The 16,033-nt window shown below is 33.7% G+C and overlaps 3 protein-coding genes across 4 annotated transcripts in view; 2 read left to right on the forward strand and 1 right to left on the reverse strand.

Annotated features, from left to right (window-relative positions):
• Positions 1-410: 410 nt before the first annotated feature.
• Positions 411-4,972, forward strand: LOC128157278 (uncharacterized). Of its 2 annotated transcripts, XM_052819753.1 has the most exons (9): positions 411-670; positions 1,741-1,806; positions 2,074-2,244; positions 2,404-2,479; positions 2,806-2,975; positions 3,294-3,476; positions 3,811-3,917; positions 4,340-4,388; positions 4,546-4,972. In XM_052819753.1, exons 1-9 carry the CDS (start codon positions 487-489, stop codon positions 4,671-4,673), a joined length of 1,134 nt encoding a protein of 377 aa, XP_052675713.1. In that variant the 5' UTR covers positions 411-486; the 3' UTR covers positions 4,674-4,972. The 2 variants fall into 2 exon arrangements, with proteins under 2 accessions (XP_052675713.1, XP_052675714.1); XM_052819754.1 differs by lacking the exon at positions 411-670 and having other exon boundaries at positions 1,237-1,806.
• Positions 4,781-11,084, reverse strand: LOC128157277 (protein ABHD18-like). Its single transcript, XM_052819752.1, has 12 exons — positions 10,961-11,084; positions 10,163-10,285; positions 9,825-9,909; positions 9,044-9,144; positions 8,648-8,726; positions 8,130-8,214; positions 7,943-7,970; positions 7,697-7,835; positions 7,283-7,372; positions 6,305-6,406; positions 5,487-5,941; positions 4,781-5,041 (listed from the first exon to the last, which is right to left on the reverse strand). Exons 2-12 carry the CDS (start codon positions 10,246-10,248, stop codon positions 4,993-4,995), a joined length of 1,299 nt encoding a protein of 432 aa, XP_052675712.1. The 5' UTR covers positions 10,249-10,285; positions 10,961-11,084; the 3' UTR covers positions 4,781-4,992.
• Positions 11,085-11,218: 134 nt separating this feature from the next.
• Positions 11,219-16,033, forward strand: part of LOC128157279 (probable bifunctional dTTP/UTP pyrophosphatase/methyltransferase protein) — a 5,308-nt gene continuing 493 nt past the window's right edge. The window contains exons 1-5 of the mRNA XM_052819755.1: positions 11,219-11,374; positions 11,809-11,946; positions 13,078-13,181; positions 13,616-13,680; positions 15,099-15,225. Of these exons, the coding sequence (XP_052675715.1) occupies positions 11,285-11,374; positions 11,809-11,946; positions 13,078-13,181; positions 13,616-13,680; positions 15,099-15,225 (524 nt within the window). The 5' untranslated portion in view covers positions 11,219-11,284. The remainder of the gene's footprint in view (positions 11,375-11,808; positions 11,947-13,077; positions 13,182-13,615; positions 13,681-15,098; positions 15,226-16,033) is intronic.

Below are 16,033 nucleotides of genomic sequence, written 5' to 3' on the forward strand. Positions count from 1 at the left end.
TATATATAGACTATGACAAAAATATGGAGCCCAGACCCACTCTATAAAAGAAAAGGCATTGAAGTTCTAAAAATGACACTATTTGAAGGTTATGAAACGCACACGCCAGTTTAAATCAACCTATTCCAAATATTTAACATATATAAAGGTTATAAATCGATGTAATGGTAAATATACATTGTTTTCAATAACTTGGAAAGAAATTATGAGATTTGTTCATATTTTAATTTCAAAGTATCTTATCAATCCTCATATAAGCAGTTTGCGCGCCTTATTCACCCATCTTCTTTTAAAAAATAAGGATTATAATCATACACCATTGCTGAGAATTCTTATCGAGGTACATGTACAACATGTACATAGATCGAAGGATACTTTCCATCTACACATACATGTATATTCAACATATGATTCTAATATGTCGTCGATATTTTTCAGAGAGAGAGAGAGAGAGAGAGAGAGAGAGAGAGAGAGAGAAATTTATGGATGTTTCTACGACTGGAGTTGTTACCGGGGTGCTTATCTTCCTTTTATGACCACCAACATGAATATTTAAACATTACAGATACAGACTCGTATTTTTCACTTCTATTATATGCACCTAGCACAACAAAAATGAACAACTACATCCAAACTATGTATATTTTCACCTACTTGAAATATAGTCAAGGTAAGTTCCTTAATTATTCTTTTAAATGCAAATTCTGCTTGTTAATTATTTTATTTAAAAATTGTAGCATTCCTTCAAGAATTCGTTTCGAACTAGTACTAGTATGAAAAATTTAAAACAATTATCATTACTTGGAAGATGTTGATTTGTATTGGTGTGGGCGTACCAAAGTTGTTTTTTTAAAAATACCTTTTACTTTAAATACATATTTTCTCATAGTCCAATTAAGGTGTAATGGAAAACGATCCAATATCGATCAACAAAAACTTGGACTGATGAGGACCCACAGTACATTAGAAATATCATTTAAATCCCTACAATTCAACGTTTCCGGAAAATAGAAAAGGTCCGTAAGCCCGTGGACATAGCAGGAAGTATCATTAAATCTTAAGAAAATGATCGGTGGATAAAATACGTACCTTAGATAACACAGAATAGAGCTTTTTAGGTCGAGGGTTCGATCCCACTAAATCTCGAGGCAATCATTTTTTTTTTTTGTGTATGTTAAAAATTCATACTGCATATAATTAGAAATGTTACTTTTGCAAAATCGTATCATATTATAAAAAAAAAAAATTAAAAGAAAAAACATTGAATTTGAAATTGAATTTTTCGATCAAACCAATAGACAAACTTTGCGTTATCTTATTCCCCCATCTTAATTCTTTAAAATTTAACAAATGACTTGGTTGACAACAAGAAATTAATTGTCACTGACAAATTTAAACCAAATGAACCATTTGCATAAGTCAAAGACATTTTTTTTACGTGAATATACATGTGTATTGATAAAAGGATATGTAGGATGCGATTTAAATTTCACTTTACAAAACATCGATTGAATTAAGCATTATAATGCATTAAATAAAAAACGTGAGGGGTTCTAATTTTGATGGGAATCTCATTAAATTGTTGAATTTATATTGTTCCGTATTTATAGAGAAGGCTCATATAGCAGACAAAGCGTCATCCAGTCATATTCTAGCATGAAAAATGAAAGATGCATGTATTAAACAAAGGCAAAGCGTCATCGAGTGGTGTATTAAGCACGTGTTTGTTGATTGTGACAGGTTCTGTGGGTGCGGTCGGAGGTAACGTGTCTGCTGTGGGGTACACCGCGCCCGAAGAGACTACTGGTAACGGTCACGTTCCAAAACAATTTCAGCAACATGTTTATCGTTGTAATCTTTTATATATCTCAATTTTGATTTGCATTAAATAAATAAATTTTGGAATTTTCTATTCTTTACTTATATATATATATATATATATATAAAACAAACCTAGGAAGTAATCATTTCACAGTTATAAACAGTGACTAGATTAAAACATATAAAATCATATCTCTAACAATCTAATTGTGGACAAGTTTTAATTAGGTACGAATGAATATCTATTTAAAGGATTTGGTTATTTGGCTACATCCCCGGAATATGCGTTTCCTTATTGTGGAACAATAAAAAGATGGGATGCCAAGTTCATGAATAAAGGAACATTATGGCTACAAGTATGGCGACATCATAAGGTGATGAACTATCGACTGGTTCAAGAAACACCTGTTTACGTCACTAAAGGTGAGAGAGAGAGAGAGAGAGAGAGAGAGTTTTCTTACCGAACATTGAAAAAATAAATGTTACGCAGAAAGAGAATTAATGTTGTAGATAAGATTAATTGTGTTTACATCCTGAAAAGCGTTTAAAGTAACGTTCACCTTAAAGTTTTATTTTCCTCAGTTCCTACTTTGGAGCAAATGACTTCCATTACAACACAGGACATTATCCACTTTGATAAGGGCGATGTAATTGGATGGTAATCTCTCTGTCTGTCTCTCTCTTTTATTTCTTCACATTTCAAGATATAAATTTTATTTTTGTTATATGTATTTTTTAAAAAACAAAAGCGGTTTTAAGTTTGTTTTACAAACGACAAATAGTTCAATTTGAAAATTAATTCATCTCGTATATGAGATAGTTATCGAGACACCAAAGTTATTGAAGACATTTATAAAGGGCTCTGTATTGCTTCAACAACACTAGAAATATATGAAGAAAAAAAACATATTACATGAAAATCACTTTATCAAATTATATATTTTAGAAGTTGAATCTTTCTATACACAAGTATCATCCCAACAGGAAAAGCGAGGCAAATGAGATCATCCCGTTTCGCTCAAGCCCAGTGATTGTTGGGGGTCGCGGGTTTTGGCGGCTGGGGTCAGTGCCCGACCCTGGAGGTCTCGTGGACTGGGGGCAGGGAGAATTCGTGTATGGTAGACAGTATGCTGTGTCTGCCATTATAGCACACAGTGAGAATTGCACTGAATTTTTTAGAAACTAAAATTGATATATGCAACAGAACATAAAATGATTGTTTACAAGATATGTATTTCATTAGACTGAAATGATGAAAGTGTAATTTTCATGAAAAAAAAATGTACAACTTCGTTTTATTTTTATCTTGAAATCGTTTTGATTAAATCTTATTTTCTTCTAGTTTTGATATCATGGACATCGATTAACTTGCAATTTAACTGCATTTTGTATTTATTGCCGTCATTGACCGCATCGTCGTCATCGCTGGAGAACATTATATTGCCCTCTGGAAGTTTTTCTTTTGTTGGCAGACAGCTCTCCATATTTTGTGAGGGACGGTCAGATGGTGACCTCATATACGGTTGTTATTGATGACGCCGCAGACTTATTCACTCCTGTCATAACTGTGTCGGTCAAGGACAATGACGACAATTCAACACTGAGAGTTTCCATGGAAACAGAATCTATTTATTTCAAGTTTAACGATACCTCGTGTAAGTTTTAGATATTATTCTAAGAACATTCAAGGGGCAATACTGAAACAGCAATGAAAGACTCTAGACGGTTGGGGATGGGGTGAGTCTGAGGTATAATTTTGTTTGCTAGAGCGGTGATGGGGGCTCCGAGGCCTGTCTTCAGTTAATTTACAATGTGAATTTTCCTTACCCTCTGCCCAGATGTTGTACAATGTACCTGTATATGACTGAGTAAATGATTCCTTTACTCAGAAGACTGTGCATTTCTCTGCCTCTTCTCAGAGGACTGGTTGGCTCTGCATTTTCTCTAGTATGTCTGTACAGTGAATATGTGTTGTGGATTTCTCTGTAGACAAAGTATACACAGTAAATTGGTTGAGAGTTGGACATTACAGCCTCCTGATAGAAGCCACAGACCCCTGTGGTCAATCTGCCCTTGCTCAAGTCTTCATTACTGTGGTGCGTATATCATTGAAGGGATAATTCCTCTATGCCTTCTTACATTTTTTATTATTTCAAAAAGATTTAGGTGATTTAAACAAAAGCACATCGTATAACGTTGAAAGAAAACCCTTCAATTCATTTTCTTTTGAAGTAGACACTATTCAAATATAATATATATATATATATATATCATATGCTGGTTTCATTGTTATCTATACTATAATTGAATTCTAAAATTATAAGAAACACTGGCCACACTTGCTAATTAATTCTATGTGAAAAATTTAACGTAGAAAAAATTTAATATTATGATGATCATATAGTAATTTTGAAAAATATCACTAAAACATATTTGCAAAATTTTCTTTTCAAGTACAACCTACAAGAGGCACAATTGGCCTGGTCAATATTTGTAATGTTTTTGTTTTTTTTGAAAGGTTGATAAGAACCCCACTACCACTCAGGAAATGTTCCTAGGAAAACCAGGCAAGTTTTTTTTTAACAACTTTTCTATAGAGATACATGTTCTAAACTCTAAATGTTTTGTCATTAAAGTGTTGAAGTCATCTATCATAATCTTTTTTCGGTAATAAATGGACCAAGGAGTCGATTTAGGTAATCTGACTGCGGCCTTGTTTTTCAGCCATTGTTTGGAGGGTGGGGCTGCCTCTATCACTGGGACTTTCTGTTATCTGCTTGGGGAGCATTTCCCTATATGCCTGCATTCAGTGGAAAAGGGGACCAAATTTCCCAGACTCCTTGAATTTGTGACATCCTATTCTCTCTTCAAGAAAAGAAAGGTTCTGGTAGTAACAATACACCTCATCTGAAATTGGTGGCAACCCATTCTCTTTTGAAGAACAGACACTGACTGAGCAATAAATAACCATTATACATTACACACAAAGGATTTTTAAAAAGTTCTGCCTGTACAAGTTATCTTTTATTTCTTAAAATCATGTATAAATTGTAAATCACAATATTGTCTGTGTAAATCATATCAAAACAATTTCTAGAAAATATTCAGGCACTTTTGCATTGTTGGTTGATTAATAAATACTGATAACGATCCTGGAATTCTGTCACATCATCAGACAATCTCAGTATTGAACTTCGCTAGACATTCAGCTATACAATCCCTACAATGAAAAACAATAACATGGATCTATTGATTAAAAAATTATTTGATGTACCTGTGTTGAAAACTGTAGACAAGAGAGAGTTTTGTTTATGTATTGGTGCAATTTTCTTCTTTTTTTTAACTAGATGTGAGGTTAAAGTAGATGGTTCCAACCATTTATAAAATTTTCTACCTTTGGACAAAGCAAATTTTGAATAATCAGACTATATATATGATATGGAATTAACTCAATAATTTTATGAAATGAAATTGATTTATAACTGTTCCAAGTGAAATGTCAACTGTGATTGAGTTAAAAAAATCAAGTACCATAACTAGATTTATGACAATGTTGATATGGACCAATTGTTAAACACTTGCTCCTTAAACATAACAAATCTTCAGCAGTGTTTACAGAGATCATAATCCAATATTGTACAGTTTCCACATCATACAACACTTACCTAAATAATTGCCTGTTGTTAACTATTGACAACACATGTCCTCCAGGAATGACCTTCACCTTTGAACCTGGCCACAAGTCCTGCAGTCTTATCACATTATCACGGGGAACATATGCATCTTCCTCAGCCACAACAGATAAGATCATGGAGGTATCCACCGGTACAGAATAATTTCCGAGATGAGTAAACTCATCCATCATTTCAAACATGAAGTCCATTATTTCGGCATCCAACGACTTAAGCTGTTGAGATTTGTCATTTTTGAGCAAGGATAAGTTATTGGAGGTAGGAGAGAATGACTTGGCCTTCCAGTCGTTGACGGTCCTCAGCTGTCGGATGGCCGTTCCGATGCCGTCAACCTGTGACCCCGCCTCTCTGATTCGCTGAAGGGCACGCTCCACATCACTGTGATAGTCTTGTATACTATAGTCTTTAGAAAATCTGCCAGTCCTTTTCTACACAAAACATTCCTAGAGCATTACAGTCCTGTTTAAATGCCGGTACTGTATTAGTAACTTTCCTGTATTTGTAATTTTTACTAATATTTAAAGGCGTTTATTTTCATGTATTTTAAAAGAAAGATTCACAGTTTGTACCAATAATATTTGAAACCAATTTTCCCTCTTCAATGAACATTTCAGTTTTTGGATCAATTTGACAACAAAATCCCCTAAACTTGATACTATGGTGATATTGATGAGTAAATGCGAAGTAAAGATAAAAAAAACTATCGTTCTCAAATCTCTTATTCCATGCATTGTACTCTAAACTCATTAAAACATTAAAAAAAAGCCATATGTTGACTGGAACAAACCAACCTCTGGAGAATCCAGCTTCTTTCTGATTTCATGCTCATACTCCTTGTCTTCATAATAACTGTTCTTCAACACATCCCATCTCACAGCTTTAGTAAGAATACCCTGCATATATATCATGATGGATGTTGAACAAAATTTCGGTACCAGTAAATACTTGCAAGTACGATTCTATGTTATGCTGAATATTCTAAATGCTACTAGTACAAAATGTACTGAGTACCCATACATTCTACATATTATCATGAATTTCTAGTCAAATGAATTCAATAAATGTTTTTATTACATGTGACTCTTACTTAGGTAGTAATTACAAATCAAGATTATGGGTATATTCTGTCCCAAGATATCCTCGATTCACATTTTGCTTAATTACTTGATATTTGTATATACTTAAAAGGGTTAAACCGATGTTCATTCAAATGTATAAAAAATTTCTGCAAGATTTCAACTTTAGGTTATCAGGTTTCAATACATGGCTAAAAAATGTGATGTTGGGATTTTGTATTGCAACAGACCCGGAAGATAACCTAGAAAAATTGTGCAAGGTATTCCAAGAGACTTCTGAACAATGAAAAGATGTCAACAACATTCTCCATTATAAATCTCCGTAAGAAATCAGTTTTCGTTCCTGTGAACTTTTATGCATTAAAAATGATAACGTGTGAATAATTTTATCTTGTACCGGTATATTTTCTCTTTCATTTATTTCCCTTTTTTCTTATATGTGTATTATAATTAAAAAATCGTCTAAATGTGCTGCATAAATATCTTGGGAAAGACTTTAGTAATAGGCAATTGGGGAAGTGGGAATAGCATATGAGAGGAATGCTAAACAAGCATGTGTGCATTCATATTTTTATCTCTTAATATCTTGACTTATGGCAAAAAGTACACAAGTACAAAAGAAATGTATCTTGAATAGGTACCCATCAGCTACACATTTTATTTCTCTACATAGTTCTCATTTCTCTGACTTACCCTAGTATACACTGGGGAGGCCGTAACACCAGCTAGACAGGGAACCAGTCCAATCGGTTTGGGCCAAATGGTGGCAGCCAGAGAAGACATCTGTACAAAGAAGTAGGAATTTACGATCAAGGGAAAATCAATTGTTCACTACTTCCTTTGTAATATTTGATCAGTAAATTTATGGAAAATTGCTTATTTTTGGTATATGGGTGACATTTACATGTACAGTAATCAAAGTTCACATATAAGAACACATGTAGACAAATGTTCCTCTAGTAATGAAATAAGAGGAAATTCTAGCAAGAAACATGCATTTATATCTGTCCAAAAAAACTACTGCAAGGTGAAAATAAAGTTAAATTCATGTAACCATTAAAGTAATACTGACACGGAACACACGAGTGCACATGTACCGGTACTTACAAATCCCCCCATAGAGATTCCTGTCAGGCAGAATGGTCCCCATCCCTGCTCCTCACACCAGTGAAGTAGCACCACCGTCTCAAACATCAGTGCCCCGCCCATCACAATTAGGTCACTCACATTCTGAAGACTGGAGCGGCTACAGAGACAAGGCGATTGAAACAGTCACACAAAATGACATTTATACACTTTATTTCTACCGCTAAATCAAATACATGTATCAGTTAAATTGTATGTCATACTTACAATTGGTCTTTTGGTTTCCTTGAACCATCTGCCATATCATTAAAGAAAACATCTCACTAACTAACAATTAAGTGGGTAAGTTCATAAAAATGTGAGAAACTTTCACAGATTTAATGAATGGCAAACCTGTCATTCCAATTTTTAACTGAGTTGATAATCTGCTCTACTATAGTATTGTAAAGGATACAGAAAGGACTCTCAATAATGATCGACCCAATGCCATGGTCATTTAACAATGGCTCTGCCATAAGTCTTCTACGAATAAGGTATCCCTAAATTGAAAATGAAAACAATCTATAATTAACCTTTCCATCTTCCAAACAAAGAACATGGCTGGAGAGGAATACTGTCTACAAATTGCTTTGCCTGCATCACTTTGCCTTTCACCACTCTGTTCAATTATTGGTCATTGCTTTTTTTAACAAGACAAAACAGGCATATACTGTAAACCAACTTTTATTCACCTGCAAGAAACTCTCACTAGGTTCTCACTGTGAACAAGTTCTTTAATATCTCTGATACCGCTATATATTTTTTGAGATAAACAACATCTTCTTAGTGAAAAATTAGTCACTGCAAACCAACATATTCTCAATAAATCTTGATACAAAGTCCTCCCAACAAAAGTTAGTTTACAAGTATAGAAAATCCATGAAGTCTGAAGTCATTCCTGCAAATGAATGATACCCCACAACAAAGACGTACATGGTCACCGGTTCCTCCATGGTGAATACACACTGGTCGAGACGGGCCCTGCCACCTGTTGGGGATTATCATCTGAAACCTGCCAAAGAAATACCATAGGTAAGCTTACAGCTCCAAAATTCATCACATAAAGCTTTTAATTAAACATCTCCAACCCTCCAAAGGCCAGGTATATACATGTACCTACATGTATACTGCATCAGTAAATGGAAAAAGAAACAAGGGTATACCCGAGTGCAATAATTTTTTTAATTTACATATACATGTATATATTTACATGTAACAATTGTGTTTTTTTCTACTTTATGACTGAATTCTTCAATATTATGAATACTGGGTAATTTAATTATTGGTCTAAAATTGTGATTGCACTATCAGTACTCTTACTGTCCTCACCTGGACTTTTTGACAACACTGGGCATCACCCCTGGAATGATTTTGTCCCATGGGGAGTGGAACTCCCCCTCTAACACTCGAACATTTCCTTCTACCTTCTCCTGTACAAATTAAAATGTATGCATGAATAATTAAAACATGCATGATTTTGAATATTGTAGTTAATACATGTATATACATAATGTGAGTTTTCAATTGCTGTATCTTTTTTGTGAATTTCACAGATTCTTTGAGCTATCAATTAATGATACCAGTACATGTATCTGCTTTTCACTAGTTTCCAGTCATGATTAATAAACCAAAAATCCACATTCTATTACTAAAGACATTTCAAAAGGGGAGCCAAATCTATGATATACCGGGTAAACAAATGTACCAATAGAGTTGTCTTTGCTTTTCCTCACCAGTCCATGAATAACACAATTAGCAAAACATGTATAAAGATTAGTTTTTATACACATTGTACATGTTGGCACATATACATCCACATTTTCTCACTTTATTGAGAAACAAGGGAAATCCTGAAGATCCTTCAAACTATAAAGCAACTACATAATATCATAACATTGTAACATGCTTGGATACCTTAGTCACTCAATTTAAACACAACTGTACATTTACCAGTAGATCAAAAGAGAGATTTTCCAGATATTCTTTATTCATATTCTCTTACGTTGATACAACATGATAATGTGTGTATAATTAGTGACTAAGCTTAAAGGATTCCTGCAAGCAAAGCATTTTACAATGTAATGGTTTGTGATGTACATTAGAGACTTACATGCAAAATGTCCACTTGGTGATTTTTGTCGACAAGAGTGTAAGCTGCATCCCGGACTGAGAGGACTTTCCTCAAATCCAACAGCCTAAAAATCAGATCACCTTAATAAAGCTTGTACTGGTAAAAGTATAGGCACAAATATAGCTAAAAGGTTTTTGTTCCAACAAGCTTTCATCATGTACAGCTAAAGTACATTATTTTTTAATAATTTAACCAAATATATGTACATGGACATCATATCTATAAAATGTACTAGTAAGTAGATGTAATGCTTGAATTTGAAATGAAAGACAAGAGAAATGGAACTTATTGCATGTTCAACATGTCCACCCATTAACCTTTTTAAGTGACTTGGCTGTCCCCAACCTTTCACAAATTGACTTGTGAGGATGAGGTTTCGAAAAAGACTGTCAAAGACACTCATTCCTGCTGATTATTCCTGGCATCTGATTGTAGGATATCTAGAAGAGAAAACAAAAGCAATGACTGGTGCTCAGAAAAGTAATACATACATGTACGTGGTATATAAACAGTCCTGATTTATGAGACGTGATGGTTTCTTAGTGCCTCAGCATAGTGAAATGGGATTGGAGAATGATGATGGACCAGACTTGGATTCCAACCCAGGCTCCTTGAATCTCTGGTCAACTGAGCTATCTTGCACCAGCATTGAATGAATTTAACTAGTCTGATTATCACATTCCTCCCATTTAAATTACTGGTATTCAAACTTGTCTTACCGTCTCAATAGGAAAAAAGTACAGGTGGATAAGATAAATGAATTAGTACAGAATATTTTTTTTCTTTGAGCTACACCTATAGTAGAGCTTATAAGACAAGTGCTTATACCAGCTAAGTGGGGTTAAGTGAAAAGTTATTAACAGCTGATTCGCAGATCGAGCTTTAATGATATTAATTAAATCACACGAATTTTTCGTATATATTTGGTTGGGTGACTCAAGAAGCGCCTGACAAATGATGAGAAGTTACACAATGTTTAGTTTAACTTCAACACGACAACAGTTCAAACGTTCAACGGTGTTCAAATACTTTTGTTTCATTGTTTTTAAAGAACTGGTCACTTAAAATCGTCATCTCTTCATATAATATTGAAATAAAACAAAGCCTTCACAAACCCTGCAGATCTGAGACCAAGGTTTCATAAACCAGCGAGAAACATATTATTGTCAGGCAACATGACCCTTTATATTTCGAATTTTCTCTTCTGTAAATATTCTTTAGTTAACTCAAACTTGCAGTGTTTCGTATTATTATCTCTCAATGATTATTTCATATTTTAGACATTGGTGCAGCTGTAAATGTTCCAATATTATTTTGTTTATTTCTAAAAGACATTCGAACGGAACATGAAATGAATTTGTAACGTTACATGTAAATATATTTAAGATATTTCTACGCTTGGAGGAGTTATCTTTTCTTTTTGTGCAATCCGCGCCACGATGCTGCAACCAATTTTACACCAGCTGAATTCTACCAGAATAGTCCTTGCAAGTAGTTCCCCGAGGAGAAAACAGATTCTGGGAAATATTGTAAGATTTTTTGGCGTGTGTTAAACCAAAGATTTTTAGTGGCATACATTATATTACAATTAAACGAATAATTCAACTGAACTGATGTATGACAGCTGTATGATGCAACTCTTTGAAAACAAATCGTGTTCCATAACTAAAAAAAATTTTTATCTCAAGTTTTACATAGTTTATCTCCATTTTTGGCGCATTTTGTTTGCGAAAATTTGTTACTGTCATTTCAACAACAAAAAATTTATATGTCACATATCAGCTATAGAGACATAAATACATGCAGAGGCATAAATTATGTCTCTGATAAATAACATTGTTACTTAGGTCTCTGCACATTTCATTTTAGAGAAAATATCAAAAAATATTTCATTCATGTGGGTAACATCTACTGCATCATTATGAGACACAGTATGATTACATAATGATAATTATTTTTTTAGAATCTGAAATTTGATACAGCAAAGTCAAACTTTGAAGAAAACTTGGACAAGTCATCTTTTTCAAGTCCAATAGAATATGTCCGTGAAACTGCCAGACAGAAGATACTAGAAGTAGCTCAAAGGTTGTATCAAGAAGAGGTAATTCTTATCCTTCAGTGTGCAGCCATGGACAGTATGAACAGTGAACCATCTGATGATTAATCAATGCAGGTTAATAGGGCTGCAGCTAGCATGGTAACATTTCAGTTACATGCATGTATGTTGATAATATATTGCATGCAGACAAGGGTCAAAGAAGAAGGTACAGTTTCTTTCAATATTTGCCCTAAAATTCAAAAGTTCTTTAAATCTCATAAAAATACACATGTACCATCTTGAACATGTGTGTATATAAAGTACCAAGTTATACACTTTTATCTTGTTACAACAAATAGTTATAACCTAAACATTTTGGCATATTCCTAAGATTTGGTAAAAAATGATGAAGAATGGCACATTTTCTCACAGTTTTTTGAAGAGGAAAATGTGTCTGCAGCCATCGCCCACAACGAAAATTAATATATTTTATGTGATATCACATGATAAAGTTATAATGTGAGTTTATCGTGCGACAGCTGCGGACATATTTTTCTATTCAAAAAACCACAAAGGAATTGGTGTCTTAATTCTGCTCAGTTTTAGGAAAATTACGGGAAAATGCACTGTTTGTGACATCACAATTAAACTTGTGGAAGTCTAATCAGGTAACTATACTGGCATGCGACCAGTTCTCGCCGAGTACCATTTCTCGCCAGTACATTGTGACGTCATTTTATCAACACATAAAACTATATACGAAAAATGACTAGCAATGTACTGGCGAGAAATGGTACTCGGCGAGAACTGGTCGCACGCCAGTATACAGATTCTTATTTTATGGGTATTCTTGTGTAAAAAAAAATGTGCATTTCAATTTCTTGTGATATCTTTAAAAATCACCATAAAACAGGGCAAAATATGATTGAAACTGTACCTAGGTCAAATTTGAATTTGATCATCACTTTTAGGAAAACATTTTTTGCTTTGACTAGGTGAAAGTTTCTAGGGACGGCAATTTCCAATTTTACCCTTGCTTATAAATATCATATTTATAATATTAGACTGAATGTTATTTGCAGTAAGCATTCCTTGAAGAGTTGATAATGCATGTTTTTATGGTTTTAATCAAAGATTGAAATATGATTTATGAACCCGTGATTTACAGTATCTTTATTTTTTTAATTCATTAAGCCACCACCAGAGTTGATAATTGGAGCTGACACAATAGTAACAGATGGAAAGAATATTTTTGAAAAGCCAAGCAGCAAAGACCATGCAATTCAAATGATAACAAGGTACAAACTGTGGAATCAATTTTATAATAAAATTATTTTCTTTTGTTAATTTAAAGTTTCATTTTCTGGTGGACTCAAATAAAAACTATGCAAACTGTATGCAAATTTTTTTTTTTTTTTGCTTTCCATTTCAAAATTTAATAACATTTCACTGTCATGAGACTTTAATATAAATGCAGAAAAGTTTTAAAAATAAGAAAAATAAGGGCTTATCTGAAACAAGACTGATATTTTTATAATTTTCTAAAAAGTAAAGTGTTATATTTTTGGGTCTAAAGTTGGCCTACTATTGGTAACAAATGTATACACTTTATTGGTTATTGTAGAAAACCATCTTAAATTTTTACAAGTAAATCAATGTGCAAGTTTGTCTCTAATAATCTGAAAAAATCTGGTCAGATTGGAATGCTATCATATTTTTATTACATTAACAGTTTCAGTGGAAAAAGTCACAAGGTTTTAACTTGTGTAGTGTTGGTTACACCTAAATCTTCAAAAAGTGAGTTTTTCAAGTTTACTTTTTAGGTTGTCTGAGTCGCTCAGGTGACCTATTGCCATTGGTGTTTGTACGTCGTCGTGTGTTAACAATTTTACATTTTTAACTTCTTTTTGAAAACTACAAGGCTAATTGTTACCATTTTTTGTGGGAAGTTTCTCTATGGTAAGAGGAATATAAATTGTAAAAGTCTTGGCTCTATCACCCCTGGGACCTCTTAGGCAGGCCAAATATACCCCCAAAAAATGCCAATATTAAAAAATCTTCTTTTTTATTCCCACATGTGGGGAAATACTAAATGCATTGCATAGTTAAGATGTCTATAAAGCCCTCTACCTAAATTGTGAAATTCATGGCTCTGGGGACAGGGCTTTAGGCCCTAGGGCGGGGCCAATATAGCCATACACTGGTATGATCATAACATCCTGATGTTAAATTCTGAAATTCACTGCCCAGGGCATTGGCAGAAATTGAGGCATTTTGGAGGGGGGGGAGGGGGGGGGGGTGTTAAATATGACCATTTGTTGAACATTCATTTATTTTTACTTAGGGTAATTGCTATTTGTCACCCATAACAATTTTAACTTCTTCTTGAAAACGAAATGGCAAACTGTCACTTAGCAATATTGAATTAAGTGTGTGTTCATTAGACTATTTGAGGAAATCTACTTTTTATTACTATCCTGTGTATTGTATACTTGTAGAAAAAAGCTGTATGCATTTTGTGTACATAAATGATTAGACTGAATGTTATTAAAAATTGACTATTAAAGGCCTGCAGGTGTTGCATTATCAAAAGTTTACAATGTTTGGCCCCTGGAGCTAAGGAATAGATAATCCAAGATTCCTCCAACTCTTGTGCCCCCACCCCCCTCCCACATTTAAATGAAATAATGTGAATAATAAAAGTGAGACAACAGTCAAAGAAGTCACAGATTAGGGTTTAGACTTCAAAATGAAGCTTAGAATGCAAATTTGAGACTGGCATCTCAAACTAAGGGCTGTAGTACTCAGCTGATTGTCAAGGTCTGTGGGCCTCTTGTATCAATTTATTACATGTATTAATAATAGTTTTTAATAATATTTATCCTAAGGCTAAGAATTGGTTTTAAGTGAACACAATTATACAGGGTGATTGCTAGATAAATTCGTGTTATACCAGTATTAAGTTCCTAGGACAAAATAATACAGTAAAGATATGAAATTAATATTGCAAATGTTTTATGCCCCTGTATCGATTGTTGAAATATATGATGCATTTATTTGCCAAAAGTTGCGTCATAATGCAAAAATTTATTCAATTATTTGCACAATGAGGCTTAGTTGGCTTCGGTTAAGGGAGAAGGGCATAATATATCTATCACAAGTTTTTTGCTGCCTTGCATTCAGTGTTAACTATTTAAACATGTTTTATTTTGCAGCATTCAAAGGCAGAGATACATTAAATGACCAACTCGATATCACACAGTTTGAGGAAATATCTGAAGTCTTCATGCCAGAATTACCCAAAGAAGTCATCAAATCTTATGTTGACACTGGAGAATCAATGTAAGCATCTCTTACAGCTAACATGTCCTCTTCCAGCCAATTTGTTCACAGGAACTTGTTTTTATGAGTTATGAGTTAAATTCCTGAGTACTATAAACGTGAGGAATTAATTTCCGCATAAAATGCGCGAAGCAGTTCTCAAAGATTTTAAAATTTTGCTTTTATTTTTTAGACAGTTTTGACCTAAATGAAATCATAACAAAAAATCGGGGTTTACAATTTTATATTCTCACAATTTGATGCAAATCAGCAGAAAATGGGAATGAAGTATTCGCATAAAAAATAAGGAACTTGCACAGTATCTCTCCTATCTGCATAAACAGTGCCCAAACATTGCTTGCTAGCAGACTGGAAAAGACCACAAACCTCTGTGTTCAAGTCTTTGATAGAATGTATACTGGTAATTAAAATCAAACTGTTTATAAAAAAATCCTCTGTTAAAAACATGCAAAAATTAAGCATGGTGTTCACAAATGAAGATGTCAGAAAACTTTTAAAAGTGAGAAAGTTGAAAGCTTTGTTTTACAGATAATTTAATATTGAACTGCCGATATGTAGGTAAAATGGAGTAGAATAGAATGGCTATTACCGGTAAACACTTTCCCACTGTGTTTCGTCTGAGAGCAAAATTGATTGCAATTCACCAAGGGGGTACTCCACTCCATATTATTGTTCATGTTTCTCTCTGGCTGTGTAAAATCAAAATATGCCCCATCTTCCTAAATTTGCCCCATCTTCCAGTATGTAGATTCTCTTTGGCCCCCAGAGATTATGATTTGGAAATATGGCATGCCAAATTTACAAAACC

Source organism: Crassostrea angulata, chromosome 7, assembly GCF_025612915.1.
Source record: "Crassostrea angulata isolate pt1a10 chromosome 7, ASM2561291v2, whole genome shotgun sequence".
NCBI classification, from domain to species: domain Eukaryota; kingdom Metazoa; phylum Mollusca; class Bivalvia; order Ostreida; family Ostreidae; genus Magallana; species Magallana angulata.